The 18,989-nt window shown below is 44.2% G+C and overlaps 1 protein-coding gene across 1 annotated transcript; it reads left to right on the top strand.

Annotated features, from left to right (window-relative positions):
* Positions 1–5,028: 5,028 nt before the first annotated feature.
* Positions 5,029–14,142, top strand: LOC309392293 (uncharacterized protein C8orf76-like). The gene is made up of 6 exons (XM_081953363.1): positions 5,029–5,182; positions 7,118–7,213; positions 7,845–7,988; positions 8,925–9,427; positions 11,504–11,636; positions 13,507–14,142. The coding sequence occupies exons 1-6, from the start codon at positions 5,063–5,065 to the stop codon at positions 13,678–13,680; spliced, it is 1,170 nt and encodes a 389-aa protein (XP_081809489.1). The 5' UTR covers positions 5,029–5,062; the 3' UTR covers positions 13,681–14,142.
* Positions 14,143–18,989: the final 4,847 nt, after the last annotated feature.

Genomic DNA, 18,989 nt, shown 5'->3' with positions numbered 1-18,989 from the left:
AGGTAGTTACCAGTGGTGGGTTGCAGGCAATACGCCCCGGTACAGGCTTACCGGTCCCTGCCCGGAGCACCGTGTACCGCTCCGGTACTCCAGTGGGTCCACCCACCCGCCTGCGCTCCTTACCTGTCTTTAAAGTCTTTGGCACTTCTGCGCACACGCATGGTGCATGCAGTGCCTGCGCAACGCTCCGCCAAGCAGCTGGAGCATTGCGGAAGTGGCCTGGATGGCAAGATGTGTGTCCGTGTGCACTGTGTGCGTCCATGAAGACGACGCCGGGCCTGTTCCGACCGTACCGGTTGAAACGGGATCCAAAACCCACCACTGGTAGTTATGCTTGTCAATCAAAAAGGTAGGCAGTTTGGTGGTTCAAATCCCTAGCGCCGCGTAACGGACTGAGCTCCCATTACTTGGCCCATCTTCTGCCAACCTAGCAGTTCGAAAGCACGTAAAAATGCAAGTAGAAAAATAGGAACCACCTTCGGTGGGAAAGTAACAGCGTTCTATGCGCCTTTGGCGTTTAGTCATTCCGGCTACACGACCACGGAGACCTCTTTGGACAGCGCTGTCTCTTTAGCTTTGAAACGAAGATGAGTACCGCCCCATAGAGTCGGGAACAACTAGCACTGGGATGGCAAACCTATGGCACGCCTGCACGCAGAGCCATTTGTCAGGGTGCGCACTGGCCAGCTGAGTTCAGCTTTTTTTAAAGCCATTTTTCGCCCTCCCCAGGCTTCAGAGGCTTTATAGGAACCTAGGGAGGGCGAAAACACCTCCCCATCTCCCGGAGGCCCACCGGAGGCTTTTGGAACTTCCCTGAAGCCTCTCGGGGGGTCGGGGGGGGGCTGTTTTCACCCTCCTATAAAGCCTCTGGAGCCTGGGGAGGGTGAAAAAAGCATGCAAAAAATGGGGAAGTGCCTGTCATGCGTGCATGTGCACTGGGAGATTGCGCATTGCATTATGGGTGCGGCACGCCCACGCGCGACCCCGCTGCGCTCCCCCCGCTTATGGCACGTGAGCCAAAAAAGGTTTGCCATCGCTGAACTAGCACATACGTGCGAGGGGAACCTTTACCTTTAGGTCTTGGCGATAGTTGCAGAGTCACTGAGTCTTGTGATTACCATTTACATCCTTTCCAGCTGCTTCCAACAAGCAAAGTGGAAACTGGGTTTGCTTAATGACCATGTAATTCAGTTATCAACTGCAGCGATTCTCTCAATTGTGCCAAAAAAAAGTCATTTAAAAGTCATTAACCACCTCTACCCGACAACCACAATTGAACCCAACATTTTGGTTGCTAAGTGAGTAAGTTGTTAAGTGAATTTTGCCCCATTTTACCACCTTTCTTGCCACAGTTGCTAACTGAATCACTGCAGTTGCTAAAGTTAATAACCCGGCTGTTAAGAAAATCTGGCTTTCCCCATTGACTTAGCTCAGGGGTGTCCAAACTTGGGAACTTTAAGACTTGTGAACTTCTGGGAGTTGAAGTCCACAAGTCTTAAAGTTCCCAAGTTTGAACACCCCTGACTTAGCTTGTCGGAAAGTCACAAACGAGGATTACAAACCCAGGGACACTACAACTGTCATAAATACGAGTCAGTTGCCAAGCATCTGAATTTCAATCATGTGACCGCGGGGATGCTGCAACGGTCATAAGTGTGAAAAACGGTCGTAACCCGCTTTTTTCAATGCTGTTGTAACTTTGAGCGGTCACTAAAGGAACTGCTGTAAGCCGAGGACTACCTATAGTAGTCTCATTGATTGTAATTGCAACTAAAGGGTGCAATGAAGAGTTTCTAAATGCCATGCTCCCAAGCCGCACACAGTGGAAATTCATGGCTCACTCAAGGATCATCCTTAGCAGAGATCCTCAGTCAGCCGTGCAGTCTTGAAACGAGATTTACAGCAGAGATTGAATAAAAAAAGAGATTGAGTAAAACAAAAACAAAAACTAACAGATTCGTACAAGAGGGTTTTTTTTTTAAAAAAAACAGAGATCCAGCGTGGGAAATTGTAAAATACAGTATTTCCTGCTATTTGGGCTTTAGCGTATTGCTAAATCATCCCTGTATTTCATGCAATTCATTGTTGCTTAATCCACCTTCCTTTCCAGTTACTAGCTCAAGTGAGTTAATTTCTGCAACTAGTTGAACTGGCTTTTATCAAACTGAGGGAATGGAATTAATTCTATATGCAACACAGTTGCTCCCACTCTCTCTTAGAGTTATTTTTGAGTGAAGCTTTCCCCCCAGTGTGCATTAATCTAATTGGGAGGATTTGTTTTAGGGGTTTCAGTATCAAATATTGGCAGCTGTGTTTTCTCCAAATTTTAGAAGGGTCAGCTTCAGAATATAGTTATGATCCGGGGTGATGTTTAGCAGGTTCTGGAGAACCAGTAGTGGAAATGTTGAGTAGTTTGGAGAACTGGCAAATACCACCTCTGGCTGGCCACAGGAGTGGGGAGGGAATGGAGATTTTGCCAGTGACGTGCGGTCAGTAGAGGCAAGGGAGGCAGGGCCTCACCTCTCTTCATGGAATAATAGTATATAATATTATATACTATATATATAATATTATATACATCCGTCCGGCCGCGCCTGGGAGGTGCGGAGGCAGAAATGTTGTCGGCGCCTCCGGATGACGAACCAGTCGCTTGCTTTCGTCATCGGGAGGCCGACAACATTTCTGCCTCCACGTCTCCCGGGCACGGATGGACGAAGGTAGCCAGAATGGCACCGAAGCAGTCCGGCGAGCGAGCGAGCGAGGCAGCGAGCGAGGCAGCGAGATCTTCGGTCACTCGTCCACCGGACTGCTTCCGCATCTCCCGGGCGCGGATGGACGAAGGTAGCCAGAATGGCGCCGAGGCAGTCCGGTGGACGAGTGACTGAAGATCTTGCTGCCTCGCTCGCTCACTCGCCAGACTGCTTCGGCGCCATTCTGGCTACCTTCGTCCATCCGCGCCCGGGAGACGCGGAGGCAGAAATGTTGTTGGCCTCCCGATGACGAAAGCAAGCGACTGGTTCGTCATCCGGAGGCGCCGACAACATTTCTGCCTCCGCACCTCCCAGGTGCGGCTGGACGGGGGTGTGTGTCGCGGGAAATAAAAAGGGCGCGCGCTGAGGGGGGACGAAGGAGGCTTTGGCGTGCCTTAGAGGCGGGCGGGCAAGCAACGAAAGGAGCAGCGAGGGCGGGCGGTGGCTGCAGGCGGCAAGGCTTGAGTGGGGTGAAAGGGACTGGTGCCGGTGGAGGAAGTAATGCTACGCCACGGTCCCCTTAATGTTCACTCAGGAAGGCGGAGAACGAGACCACGTGGTCTGCACACGTGGTCCCATTCCCCGCCTTCCTGATGACGTCACCAGCCTCCCCAGCCATAACCCTCACCGCACGTCACTGGATTTTGCAGTATCCTTCCCCTGTCACGCCCACCAAGCCAAGTCCACAGAACCAGTAGTAAAAAAAATGAATTTCACCATTGCTTATGACCATCACTTAGCGATTGTTGAAGTTACAGCAGTCCTCGAAAAGGGTACCTACAACCCAGATTTGAAGTTATGATGGCCACTCCCCATGGTCACCTGACTGCATTTTGGGTGTATAAATATATGTATTTATACTTATTATAAATTTACATCAGGGGTGTCCAAACTTGGGAACTTTAAGACTTGTGGACTTCTGGGAGTTGAAGTCCACAAGTCTTAAAGTTGCCAAGTTTGGACACCCCTGATTTACATGAAATAAAAGACGCATCTAAAGAAAAGCAAGAAAAAAAGGGAAAGGTGCAAGAAAAGGAAAAGGAACTATAGTTATGCAATGATTTTCAAGCCCTCTACAATAAGAGAAGTACAATTTTATATGAATGGAATAGGCTGGGGAATTCTGAGAGTTGAAATCCACCTATCTTAAATGTGGTCAAGCTGAAAAACTGCTTTAGGGTCTCCAGACCAGCAATGATTTCACATAAATACTGATCAAGAAAAAGCAGGAACTATAGGATGGAAATCCCAAAGGTGCTTTTTTTTTCAAGAGGCAACTGGACTTTTTGGTTTTTCTCTGAAGATGTTTGGCTTCTTATCCAAGAAGCTTCTTCAGCTCTGATGCTTAGCTAAATGTCTATGGAGATTCTCAGTCATCCAGGGTCTGGTTGTCCCCAAGGTGCTTTTTTTCTTCAAGGGGCAACTGGATTTTCTGGTTTTTCTTTGAAGACGTTTCGCTTCTCCTCCAAGAAGCTTCTTCAGTTCTATAGGATGGGAGACTACTGTCTTTCACCCAGTCACGTTTTAGTCAGCTTGGGGTGTGAACTGAACTAAACATGCTGGCTGGGGAATTCTTACCTCAAGGAACATTGAATTAAATTTTTAGCACAGTTAGCTATATAAACCGGCTCCCCTGAATCATTTGAAGTGCAGTGAAAAGAGCTGTATGTTAACAGGTTGCATGAGGCCTGGAAAAGAGCTGATGTGGTTCCCATCTTCAAAAAAGGGAAAAAAAACAGATCCAGGAAACTACAGACCTATCAGCCTGACCTCAATACCAGGAAAGATTCTGGAAAAGATAAGCAACGAATTAGCGAACACCTAGAAGCAAACAAATAGCCAAAAGCCAACATGGGTTTGTCAAAAACAGATCATGCCAGACTAATCTTATTGCATTCTTTGACAAAGTGACAAAATTAGTGGACCAGACTAGCCATTTGTCTGGAACGTTATAGGGTTTCCTGCCTAGGCAGGGGGTTGAACTAGAAGATCTCCAAGGTCCCTTCCAACTGCTATTGTATTGTATTGTATGAATTTGTAACTGGCTCAGCCATGTAGGACCCTAACTCTAGCCCTAACCCTAAACACAACCGCTTCCCAAAGTGATCTGTTTGAATAGCTCTCTCTTCTAAGAAAGAACTTCTAAAGCGAACCCGAAAACTCGAAGCAGCGGGTGATTGAATTTTCTAAGTCTAGGGCAGCATCGTTTGACTGGGGACGATCTAGCCGTGATTGTGGGCGTCATCTACGATTCGCGAGGAAACCGCTCTAGCAGCGAAGCCTCCGGAGGTTGTCGCTCACCGGCGCCGAGGATGGCGCTTCTCCCTTTTGCCTTCGAGGAGTCGGTCTTCGAAGATGAGGAGGGCGGCGTGGCGTCCAGGGCTGGCGGCCCCCTTGCTTCCCCTTACAGCGCCCGGTGCTGCGAGCCCGAGGTGAAGGGGTGGTGGGGGTGGCAGGTTCATTGACTTTCGTGCCTCCAGACCCACGTGTTGGAGGAAGGACATTGCACTCTGCACATGCTCTGGGGCAAGCTGTTCTTCTGCTACTCTGCAGAAACGGAGGACAGATATGGCTGGGTTTAATTTAGTGTTTCGGGGGACGTCACCCACTTAGATGATCGTCCCGATCCTTGCAAATCTGAACAAGCTGGGATCCAATGCTGTTGTCATTGATCACAATGTTGAGATCAAAGCAGGCTGTTCGGAGGTCAGTGTCTGGAAAGGAGACCACCAGGACAGGGATGCTCTCAATCCCAGCCATCTAAAAGGGAGAGTTGCTGCGGGGTTTTTCAGGGTGCCTTTTCTGTTGTTGTTGTTGTTGTTGTTGTTGTTGTTATTTGATTGATTGCACAGTCAGCTAAGACTGGCTTTGTCAGTTTTGTCTATCCAGCCCCTTCCCCAAAACCTGGAATAGGTTGACGTTGTTTGACAATATTAAAGGTGTCATTTGCAGGAACTGTTCCAAGTGAAGCTGCCTTTGGCAATTGACGGATGGTGATTTTGTCAATGCCGATGGTATTCAAGTGATGCTCCAGTGTTTCTGAGATTGCACCTAAAGGCCCCTATTGCTATTGACACTATCTTTGCTTTCTTCTTCTTTTTTTTTTTTTAATAAAAAAAATATTTTCAGACAAACACAAACACACAACACATATAACATAAAAGCCTCTTCAACTACACACAGTGTATCGATTGGTTACAAAGTCTTTCTGTGTCCTTTCCGTGGTCCTCACTTGAATTTTATCAAAATTCACATATTGACAATCAAGATATCTTTGTATACATTGTTATTATGCTTCCTCCTATTCTAAGTCATTCTATCATTTTGGCATTAATAACATTCTCTAATAATTTCCAATTCCATGTTTTTCCCCATTATTAGTATCATCAATCTAATATACATGTATACAAATTGTTATAATTAGTAAATATCCATTAAGCCTAGCTATTATTACATCCTTTCAACATAAGGCATATTAAATTTGAAATAAATTTATATTATGATATTTTATTACATCTTGAAATCATCCAATAATATTACATCTTTATATTCTATTCTATATAGACTTGTTTATCTTTGCTTTCTTCTGTCATGGTTGTTCTACTTCTGTTTGCAGGTCCTTGTGTTTTGTTACCTTCTCTGGTTCTTTCTCTTCTCTTCTGCTGCCTCTAGGAATCGCAGTATCCACTAGCCAAACATTTTTTTCTTTCTTATTGAAAATTATTAAGTCTTGGATGTTGCATTGGTATTATTATATTATTATCCTGCCATTTTTATAGTGGGTGTGTATGTGTAAACACTCCTAACAGTCCTGTCTCCTGTTTTTCCTCCTATAACAACCTTGTGGGGTGGGATGAAAGATAGGGACTGCCCAAAGTCACCCAACCAGCTTTTGGACCTCAGGGAGGACTAGATCTCACCGCATCATGATTTCTAATCCAGCTACTCATAGCCACTATATCAAATTGTCTTTTGATTAATCAAACATGTGGTCTCTTGGTGGTCTCCTCTCTGGGTTCTAACCTCTGACAGTCTTTTCAATGGCCTCACTAGAAGTTAAATTCCACTCAAAGTCTTTCTCTTTCTTGATGGTGGAAGGAAGAAGTGGGATAGAAGGGAAGAACTCTGTGGTTGTTTTGCCAAGTTGGAAGTTCTTGTATGGTCATTCTGGTACATCCCTTGAATTCAGGGAGGTTCCAATCAAACTCTTTGGGGGGGGGGGGAATTGTAGGAACTAATAATAAAGCATCCCTGCGTGTTTAAGAGGGACTATCTAAACTTTGGTGCAGCTTTTATACTGTATGATACTGATATTCGTTTGTAGAAGTGCCACAAAGTGTAGTAATGCCTCCTCTTCCTCTTGACAGTGGTTTTGTGAACAGGTAAACTGCCAGGACGATCTTGAAAGGATCAACATAAAAAAGTTCAGAGGAGATCTGGCCTATAAGAAACAAGAATTTCAGGTATTTTCATGGTGCATTCATAAACCAGCCTTGTAAAATTGGCGTCTTCCAAAATTGCAGCTAACATGTTGAAAATCCATCAGTCATAGTCCATCACAATCCAGATTCAGCACGATTATTCTATATATTCATGAAACAATCTGTCTGGTTACTTTTCTTTCAACTTTGCATAGATGGATGGATGAATGGATGGATGGATAAATAGATGATAGAGATAGATAGATAGATAGATAGATAGATAGATAGATAGATAGATAGATAGATAGATAGATGATAGATAGATAGATAGATAGATAGATAGATAGATGATAGATAGATAGATAGATGATAGATAGATGATAGATAGATAGATAGATAGATAGATGATAGATAGATAGATAGATAGATGATAGATAGTTAGATATATAGATAGATAGATAGATGATAGATAGATAGATAGATGATAGATAGATAGATAGATGATAGATAGATAGATAGATAGATAGATAGATAGATAGATACATACATACATACATACATACATACATACATACATACATACAGTTGTCACCTGCTGTTAAATAATTCGGCACAATTCGCAACCCATGCATGCATTTGGAGTTACACTAAAATTTGGTAAATCTAATTTCAGAAGGCCCTTCAGGAATATTCCAGTTGCCTCGCCCTGGTACCTTCCAGTAATATTGCCATGAGAAGAGATTTAAAAGAGAGCCAGGCCCGCTGTTTAGCTCATCTGGGGAAACATGAGGAAGCCCTGAGAATTGCAGAAAACCTGGTTGGTATTTTTCTAAGTGATTTTTCTCTTTATAGATTAGCTTGGATCCTCAACATATACATGTCACTATATCTGGGGTTCATTCTTTTCATGTCTGTCATGCCCTGTTCGATTCTTTTTTAAGTTTCTTTTTAATTAAAAAAAAACTTGCAGCAAAATGGGCGGCAAATAAATTTAAATAAATATATAAAAGAAATTAGTGTACTGTCAAGTAAGTGCTAGCATTAAGCTTAATCTCTGTTTTCAGGAATGCTTCTGGACCCAATTGTACACTGGAGAAATTCTTGGGGGAAAATTTAGCTTGCCATTTCAGTAAATTGTGGACTTGTTTTATAGGGGAAAGTATATTTTGTCATTTCCAGAGGTTAGGTTTAAGAAAACGTTGGCACTGCATTTTTCAAGCTTGGCCACTTTAAGATAGCAATAGCATTTAGACTTATATACCACTTCACAGGGCGTTGATAGCACTCCCTAAATGGTTTACAGAGGCAGCATCTTGCCCCCAACAATCTGGTTCTTCATTTTACTGACCTGGGAAGGATGGAAGGCTGAGTCAACCTTGAGCAGGTCAGGATTGAATTGGAGTGAGCAGTGAATTAGCCCTGCAGTGCTGCATTCTAACCACTGCACCTCTCTGTCTAGGACAGGGGTGTCCAAACTTGGGAACTTTAAGACTTGTGGACTTCAACTCCCAGAATTCCCCAGCCGGCTGGCTGGGGAATTCTGGGAGTTGAAGTCCACAAGTCTTAAAGTTCCCAAGTTTGGACACCCCTGGTCTAGGAGGGCTGGACTTCAATTCCCAGAATTCGCCAGTCAGCTTAGGCTAGCTGGGGAATACTGGGAGTTGAACTCAAATACCTTAATTAATGAAATTAAGAAAAACCCACATTAAAATAACTTTTTTTCTCCCTTTACTCTTTTTTTCTTTGTATCTAGAAAAACGGGGCAACGAATACCGACCATATGACAGTTGTACTTAATCTGCAATACGCCATTTATCGCCTTCTGGAGGACATTGAGAACGTAATCGGGTGCTTGCAAAAATTGATCTCGTTGCATCCGTTTCATCCGCAAACTTGGAATTTGCTGGCTGAAACTTACCTGAGTTTGTTGCAATTTCCAGTCTCTTTGTCTTCATCAACCAAAGCCCATCTGTGGCAAAGCGATGGCTTAATTGCAGGCAGCTGCCTCAGGGTATCACCCAAAGAAGTCAGCGTTGGATGTCATCAGACACAGGGCCTGAGGAAGGATGATCCTTTGTCATGTACCATCCACACCAACGACAGCTTTGGACGTTGTGTGGAATTGCAAAGTGTTCAGAGGCCTGTTTGTGCCCTGGGAAATTCAGGGCCACAACCCACAATGAAGAGAGCTCCCTTAGGGGAGAGACGATTGAAAGACATGTGTGTCTATGCGTGTGCCTCCTTTGTTAGAGCCAGGTACACATACAACAACCTTTAAATATCCTTATCTGCATATAAAGAATAGGTAGGCCTCAACTTACCAACCATTCATCTAAGAACAATTCAAAGTTGCAACAGTGGTGGAAAAAGTGACTTACGGCCGTTGTAGTTTCCCTGTGGTCAGGTGATCAGACTTTTGGACACGGCAACGGGCATGGTCCTCAATTTACAACATTTCATTTAGTGACCATTCAAAAGTTAACGACACTGAAAAAAACGACATGACCATTTTTCACGCCACCGTTGTAGCATCCCCATGGTCACAGGATCGAAATCCACACCTCTTGGCAACTGACTCATATTTATGACAGTTGCAGTATCCCAGGGTTATGTGATCCTCTTGTGTGACCTTCTGACAAGCAAAGTCAATGGGGGAAGTCAGATTCTGGGTTACTATCGTATCATCTGCAGTGATTCACTTAACAACTGGGGCAACAAAATGGGGAAAACTTACTTAGGAAATGTCTCACTTAACAATAGAAATGTTGGGCTCAATTGTGCCCCAGGATCACCTGTATTTACATTGTTTGCGGATCCTGTGGTCACATGATTTGCAATCTTCCCTGGGGAGTTTTGACCAACAAAGTCAAGGAGGAAGTGTTGTGGCCCGCCAGCAGAGCTGGCAGCAGATTCGGAGAGTGAGGAGGTTGGGGAGGAACATGGGCCAGTCCTGGAGTCTGGGGAAGGCTCTGATGAGGGCTCTGTGTCAGAGGCAGGGAGGGGGCCAGAGCCATATGCCAGTTATCAGATGCCTTCAGAGTCAGACATCAGTGAGGCAGACCAACAGCTGGAGCCTGTTCCCAGTGTGCGCATGCGCAGAGTTGCCAGACAAAGGGAACAGCTAAAGAACAGGGGTCGACTTGGGAGTAAAGCCACAGGTGGACGATGAATGGCCCCTCCCAGAGGAAATAAGAGAGGAGCGAAAGGGGAGTGGAGTTTGCAGGAGGCAATTAGTTCGCTTAATTGGTTCGTGACTCTCCAAGGCTCCTTGCCAAGTTTTGCAGATATCGGCCTGGCAGCTCTCCAAGCCAGATAAGGTCTGTGACTGTAAATCCTCCCTTGAAAGACACTGCTGGAGGTAAATGAGCAGAATTCACAGTCAGTTAATAAAAGTGGTTTTTTTGTTGGGGCCAGGAGTTTGCTTCATGCTCTTGGGAAGCCTCGGTCAGAATAGGAAGTCAGATTCACTTAACAGTTGTGCTGATCCGCTTAAGAATTGCAGTGATAGCAAAAGTCATAAAACGGTGTACAGCTCACTTAATGATCGTGTTGTTTAGCAGTGAAAGTTCCAATTCCAATTCTGGCGATAAGGCGCTCTACTCTTTGCGTTCTCACAAGAGACCTATGATCAGCTTCCTCATTGAAAGAACAATTCGTTGTGGAGGTCAAATGTTAAGTCGGTACAGAATGCTAGTTTATTGCAAAGCTGGCTAGGGATACTAATCAAGCCAGTTTTACAGACCTATTAAAAAGAACCTGGGTCAAGACTAAAAATCATATTATCAGCTGATCCAACAAGTTACCTCCCCATCAGAGTTCCTGCAACATGCACACCCCATTGTGAGGGGAAGAGCCAGATTTTACAACCTCCTGGAAATCCAGCCATAACCTTCTGGTGTGCAAATTGGAATGTTGCACTGACAACCTTATCAAAAATTGTGATTTATTCCATGGCACAGTTTTGCACATCAAGGCAGTTTGGATGTTGGTCTAAGCCAGGGGTGTCCAAACTTGGGAACTTTAAGACTTGTGGACTTCAACTCCCAGAATTCTGGGAGTTGAAGTCCACAAGTCTTAAAAGTTCCCAAGTTTGGACACCCCTGGTCTAAGCCAATGTTTTTCCACCGTGGCAACTTTTAAGATGTGTGGACTTCAACTCCCAAATGCCATTTCAAAGATTCACTCAGCTGGTTCATTTATAAACAAATGGCTCAGTTTGAAAACATTTTTACCTCTTTGATGGGAAAAGATCCCATGAACAAAAACAAGAGTGACTTTAAACTATTGTCGTGTGCTGATTTTAAACTCTTCGTTTTTCTCTTCTGTTTCCAGGCTTTTGTTTCAGCTGACGCAGTTGACTCAGTCTTCTTTTGCTTTAGAGAATAACCTGAAAATGCAACGGGAAATCGAAGACAAAATTAGATTTTTTGAATTAGAGGCAGATACCTTGTCCTTGATGACTGAGGTCAGTCACAATTCAGCAAGGGTTGTGCAAACGTTCTCCGTTAAGTAGGAATCGTGAAGAAATAAAATCCAATAATTTGCAGATAGCTGCTTTATTATTATTTTCCTATTAGCCCTAAAGAAGAATAAGAGGTGATGGTGACAGCAATTTAAGCCTGTTCAGAAATGTCAGAATATGGGTAGAATTTTAGACTTAGGGTTACAAGGTATTCTAGAGGTCATCTACTCCATTCCCCTCCCTCAATGCAGGAATTCTGTAATTACAGGGGCCATTAAAATGTCCTCTCTCTCTGCTTAAATACAAGTAGTCCTTGAGTTACAACTATAATGGAACCTTCCCGTAAGGGTTGTAAGTCGTAATGATTGTAGAATTGTGGGTTCGTACTTATGACCGTGGCACTCACTTAATGACCCTGGCAATTGGCCTTATGATCACCACGAAAACCATCATTCTTATGTTTGGATGATATTTTTTTGTGGTGATTGTAAGTCACTAAACTGCAGGTTATTAAATGGACGCCGTGGTCGTAAGTGCAAACCCATTGTTCATTAAGATGCAGTTTTGCTGAAAACCAGAAGTAGGTTTCTGACTTTTGGCAAAACCATCGTAAAATGCAGTCATGTGAGCATCAGACACGGCCAATGGCTATAAACCCTGTCATGACCATGGAGGACTTCATACTGTTGAATCTTTGGATCTGGATCGTAAGTTCCATTTTTCAGCTAGGAAAAAGTCATTAAGTGAATTCTTGTAAGTCGAAAGGGAGCTCAGCCAGTCCAGATTAGGGTTAATATGGGAAAGATGTTTAAACTTTGCTTGCTTGGGATGTTCCTGCGCTGTGTTAAACCATCCCTGATCATTAACATAAACAAATATGCTGCCTCTTCAACCCTATCCTATATAAATCTTTAACAAGATCAGATTTTTTTCATGCTTAAGGATTGCATGAATTGAACCATCCTTTCCAGTTAGCTGGGATGCGGTGGCTCAGTGGCTAAGATGTTGAGTTTGTTGACCAGAAAGGTCAGCAGTTCAGCGGTTCGAATCCCTAGCCCCGTGTAACGGAGTGAGCTCCCGTTACTTGTCCCAGCTTCTGCCAACCTAGCAGTTCGAAAGTATGTACAAATGCAAATAGAAAGATAGGGACCACCTTTGGTGGGAAGGTAACAGCATTCCGTGCACCTACGGCATTTAATCATGCCGGACACATGACCATGGAGACGTCTTCCGACAGCGCTGGCTCTTCGGCTTTGAAACGGAGATGAGCACTGCCCCCTAGAGTCAGGAACGACTAGCACATATGTGCAAGGGGAACCTTTACCTTTACCTTCCAGTTAGCATTAACCAAATTAGAAATCTACTAGTAGCTATATATTAATCCTGCTTTTTAAAAAAAAAAATAACTGCAAATGTCCAACTCTGTCTCAATTTGATGTGAGATGGGAGAAATATTTTTGGTCAGAGGTAACAAAGTATACGTAAAGTATTTTTTCCCCTGAGACTCTTATAAAAAATAACTGCAAAATAATCATTAAAATGGCAAAATAATCATTAAAATGGCATTGAACGTGACAATGTAGTGTATTAGTTTAGTTACAGTATTCCTCATACTGTATTAAACAATATTAATCACACAAAAGTTAGTTAGATGATGTACTGTATTAAACAATATTAATCACACAAAATTCTGTATGCTTTACTTGGAAAGCAAACGTACATTTGAAAGTACGTGATGTATATATAGGTATTAAGGTTAGGGCCACGAATCTGATTATTTTTTTTTGTTTTTGTGTGAAGTTACAGCTTGGTTCCTTTCTGAATGGTTTTTTAAGCTGATATTTCTGCTTCATGTACACACATTTCCTCGTAGGTTATGGGAGAAGATCTTGTCCCGGAAAAGCTGAAAGGAGAAGCTCAGGAAGAAGTGAAGTGCTTCTCTGCTGCAGCCTTCCCATCCATCCTGACTGTATCCACCGTGGAGTTTGAAAGAAAATGGTTCCAGAAACTCCAAGGCTGCTTTCATCACATGGACTGTCCGACGTAACGCCATGTGGCTGCACTGAAGAGCTTCTTCAGTTTTTCGGTTCTGTTTATCCCATCTGTATTTTAACAGAGCTGGAAGGGACCTTGGAGGTCTTCTAGTCCAACCCGCTGCTCAAGCAGGAGACTCTGTGCCATTTCAGACAAAGGGTTTAGCTTGCCAAGAGAACATGGGAACAGGAACTGAGCCTTTCATTGTCGCTCATGCAGTTCACACTGGAGTGTTTTTACCATCGGAAGGATGAGCCACTTCGTTTGAAGATCACCTTAACATCTGGCCCTTCTTATACCTGTTTTTGCCAGCTGTGGTGCCATCACCGTTTCTCCATTGGATCTTGTCTGTATTTTATTTATCTCTTTGAGGTTTTGTATAGTTTTTATCTTTTTCCAGATTGCAAGCTGCCCAAAGTTACCCTGTGGTGAGATGGATGGCCAATAATTTTGCAAATAAATAAATGTGTCAACATTTCTGGGGGTGTATATAGTTCTGTTCCAAAGACTTTTAATTCATCACCATTTGAAAAACTTTAGGGAACAGAGAATAAAGTCTTTTTTTAATCACTGTTACTTCTTTGGAAGTGGTACACTAATATTTTTTTAAAAGAATAAAAATATAAAACAGTTGAAGACTTGAGAGGGTGAGGCAGGCTGCCCCTGAACAGATATCTTTGGTTTAATCTATATAGGTAGTCCTCAACTTACAACAGTTCATTTAGTGACTATTCCAAGTTACAATAACACTGAAAGCGTTTTTACGCTCACGACTGTTGGAGCATCCTAATGATCAAATGTAATCAAATTTCAGACACTGTCATAAAATGCAATCATGTCACTGCAGGATGCTGCAAATTTCCAAATGTCTTAAGGTCGGTCACATGATTACAAAGCGGACCTGACTGTCAGAATTTTGAATTCAGGACATGAGCACTGTTTTTTGGGGTCGTTTGCAACATCGAACAGTTGCTAAGTGATTGGTCATAAGTCGAGGACTACCTGTATACACACACAGACACTGACACACAAACATACAGACACAAATCCTTATGAACAATGCAAGGGAGACTTTATTGAGAAATGAGCTTTCAGATTGGTACCTCTAGTCCAGCGATGGCGAACCTTTTTTTGCTCACGTGCCATAAGTGGGAGGAGCGCAGGGGGGGGGAGTGTGTGGGCGTGCCACACCCATAATGCAATGCGCGACACCCCCCCCCCCGTGTGCATGCACGCACTACAGGCGCTCCCCCCATTTTTTGCATGCTTTTTTTGCCCTCCCAGGCTCCAGAGGCTTTATAGGAGCCTGGGGAGGGCAAAAACAGCCTTCCCCGCCCCCCGGAAGCCCTCTGGAGGCTTCAGGGACCTTCAGGATGCTTCCCTGAAGCCTCCGGAGCAGTCAAAATGAACCTCTGAGCAAACCGGAAGTCCGTTACCGAACCTCCAGTTTGCCCGTAGGGCTGGTTTTTTGTGCTCCGGAGGCTTCAGGGAAGCTCATGAAGCCTCCGGAGGGCCTCTGGGGGGGGGGCAGGGGGGGCTCTTTTCACCCTCCCCATGCTCCTATAAAGGCTCTGGAGCCTGGGGAAGGGGAAAATGGCTTTAAAAAAGGGTGAACTCAGCTGGCCAGCGCGCACATGCGCGCTGGCCAGCTGACAGGGCAGCGCCTCGCGTGCCCTGACAAATGGCTCCGCGTGCCACCTGTGGCACGCGTGCCATAGGTTCACCATCACTGCTCTAGTCTATAACAATCATTTTGATGTAAGTTGCGGTTCTCCACCTTGCCGTCCAATCTTATCCTCAAATTTGGATAGAAAAACTAAATAATCCCATCCTTGCAGTATTGCCTTCCAAAGCTGTAATAAGCATCAACAGAATATTTTCCCTTCCCTTTTCTAGTCTCAATATTCTAAGCTATTTATACATCCCTATTTAACCATTTCTAAACCTATTATGCAAATATCAAAGGATGAAACAATTCCAGGTACTAAGATTTATAACCATAATAAAAAAAGGGGAGGGAAGCATTAAAAATGCCACATTTTGTCTTCTACTGATTTTACTGTAATTTATTTAATTATTGGTTGTGAGTTACCCAGAATTGCTGGGACTGGCAGGATACAGGTTTAATAAATCATCATTCTTCTCCTCCTTCTCCTCCCCTCCTCCTCCTCTTCTTCTTATCCTCCCCCTTCCCTCCTCCTCCTCCTCTTCTCTTTTTCCTTCTCCTCCCCCTCCTCCTCCTTCTCTTGTCCTTCTCCCCCCTTCTCCTCTTCTCCTCCCCCTCCCCTTTTCTTCTTCTTCTTCATCTTCTTCTCTTCCTCCTCCTCCTCTTCTTCTTCCCCCACTTCTCCCCCCTTCCTCCTCCGGCTGCGCTGGCCCTCTTTCGCAAAAGCTGCTATATCTGGGCTGACCATTAGAGGGCAGCAGAGCGCTGAAGTCCTCTCACTGCTGCCCTGTAGCGGGCATTTAAAAATGTGCTGCCTATTATTTGCTCCTCGTAGTAGCCCTCGGTCGACCCCTGGCTTGCCTATCAAAACCCAGCCGAGGTAGCCAGATTCCCCTCCTTCGTTGCCTCGTCGGTCCGGCTCCAGAGGTCCCCAGGATGGTCTAGACCTGGGCAGAATCCGCAAGCTTTGCCCACCCGCAGTCCTGCCATTGGATTTTTTTTCTCCCGAGGCGGTGGAAAAACGTGGGAACGGCTTGTTGGGACGGCGGGGGGGGGGAGGCGGAAATCTTGCCTCCCTTCCATCCGTTCAGTCCGGGGTTGTTTCTTACCGATGCAAAATAATTTCTCTACGGAGGAGAAACTTTGTTTTCTTCCTTCATACTTAAAATCCCCCCCCCTTTTTTTCTTTTTAATTAAGAAACTAGGAAGGACGTCGCCTCAGCAGAGTTTTCCTCTTGATGAGGGGATTTTCTGCCCGCTTTTTCATGCGCCTCGTTAGCGCAGTAGGCAGCGCGTCAGTCTCATAATCTGAAGGTCGTGAGTTCGAGCCTCACACGGGGCAAAGCAACTTTTTCGCCCCGATCAAGAAAATAAAAAGAAAAAACTCAATTCATTGGACCTTAGGTAATAAAGGGGACCCCTGAGGGCCATCCAAACGACCTGATTTTTCGGGAGCAAACGCCTAAAGCTGCTTCCGGGAGGACGGCAAGGAGAGCAAAGATGAACTGGCTCTAAAGTGCGCAGAAATGGCGTTGCCTCTTCCAATCCTCTGCTTACAATTTAATCTGTACTTATTAAGTATATTTCTTATACATTTACTTCTGGGCACAGGTGCATTTATACTAAAAATTATTTTTGTAAAAATAATAATAATACTGGCATTTATTTTAAGGACCAGCATTTGGATTTGCTGCAATTTAAGATTGCTTTTCCTTCAAAAAAGGGCAGCTTGTGATTTTCAGCCAAAGTGCCATTTTTTAAAAAAAGTGTCCCTGTCTTTTATCACAGCAGTATTTGGATCTTTTTAAACACAGGATCCTCTTTTATTCAAAAAGTACACTCAGAAATCCTTTGGCTTTAAGAGGAAACCCCCCTCCCCGCCCATCAATGAATTAAAGCTGTGATTTTTCAAATCTCAACAATGTTAAGATAGGTGTACTTCAACTCCCATAGGCTGACTGGGGCGTTCTGGGAGTTGAAGTCCATACATTTAACAGATTAACAGAGTTGGAAGGTACCTTATAGGTCATCTAGTCCAAACCCTCCCTCCCGCTCAAGTAGGAGACCCTACACCATTTCTGACAAATGTCAGTCCATCTTTAAAGCTTGCCCGCTTGCATTCCCAAAGAACACCCACGCACCCACACTTTTTGTGATAGCTAGTCTGTAGAGCTAAGTTTTGGCTAATTTTTGACACTGTGCATGAAAATCTTCCCACTGGCCATCTGTGATAAGTGTGCGAATCATCAAAATAGGATTCATGAACCAGGATAAGCACATGGTACACTTCTGAGGTTTCTGGAGAACGTACCTTGTCACTAGGCCCGCAAATAAGATTAACAGTATTAAGAGAGTTGGAAGGGACCTTGTAGGTCATCTAGTCCACCCCATCCCCCGGCCAAGCAGGAGACCCTACCCCATTTCTGACAAATGGCAATCCGGTCTCTTCTTGAAAGCTTCCATTGATGAAGTTCCCACAACTTCTGTTCCATGGGTTGATTGTTCTGTCAGAAAAATCCTGGCTTCTGGGATTGACAAATGGCAGCCATTCCAGGTATGAATGACAAGGGAAGCAAGATGCTGTTGTTTTTTTTTACTTTGAACATTTATCTATTCATCATTAATCTTTATCATTATTTTCTTACAAATATATAGAATACAGTTTGGGTCACTTTCTTGCCACCCCATGCCTCCATCTTATTGTGCAACAACCTTGCTCCTTTCTCTCTTCTCAACCTCCCTTCTCTGCCTTCTTCTTTCCTCCTCTCCTTCCTTCTTTCTTCTTCCCCTATCTTTCTTTCTATCTTCTTCCTTCTTCCCCTATCTTCCCCCCTCTTCCTTTCTCCTCCTTCTTACCCTCTCTCCTACACTTAATTCCCCTCCCTTTCTTCCTTTCCCTCCCCAACCTTCCTCCTTTCCTTGCTTATTTGCTTTCTCTGATGGGTTCTCCGGTTGGCATTTCAGCAATCCCAACTTTATATTTTCGTACAAAATAATTTTCTCTGTTAGAGTTTATTCCTAATAATAATTCCACCTGTATCATTTTTTAACTTGTATGCTTGCATTTTAATACTTTCCTATAGATGCCTCTTAGGGGATATGCACTGTCTGCCTGGTACCCACACTGGTGACCAGAATCACAGCACAATCAAGAGATTTACTAGACCAGGGGTGTCCAAACTTGGGAACTTTAAGACTTGTGGACTTCAACTCCCAGAGCTGGGGAATTCTGGGAGTTGAAGTCCACAAGTCTTAAAGTTCCCAAGTTTGGACACCCCTGTACTAGACAAACCCTTTCACAATGCTGTGATTTGCAGTTGTGGCATCCCTAGGAATGTCGGCCCAGCTTTCTCTTGGTCAAACAGCTCTTCCATTGGGAATTTTCTAATAGGATATACAGCAACCAGAATGGATTCCCACCAGGGAATCGGTCAACCTTGTGGGCCTCTGAAGCTAAGTAGGGTCAGGCTGGGCTAGCAGTTGGGTTGGAAACCAATGTACAACTGGTAGTTTCACAGTGAGGCTGGAAAAAAAAAACCCATCGTAGAGGGAAACAGTAGATTTCTTCTGGGTTAAAGCCAAAGTAATGGCCTGAATGTTTTTATTTTTTTTCTGGGATCAGTGGGATGACTGCAACTGTTGAGGTTCAGGCTGAC

Source organism: Natrix helvetica (assembly GCF_964273705.1).
Source record: "Natrix helvetica genome assembly, chromosome: 4".
Classification (NCBI taxonomy): Eukaryota; Metazoa; Chordata; class Lepidosauria; order Squamata; family Natricidae; genus Natrix; species Natrix helvetica.
Note: the sequence above shows the minus strand (reverse complement) of the source record. Positions and strands in the feature narration are given on the sequence as shown.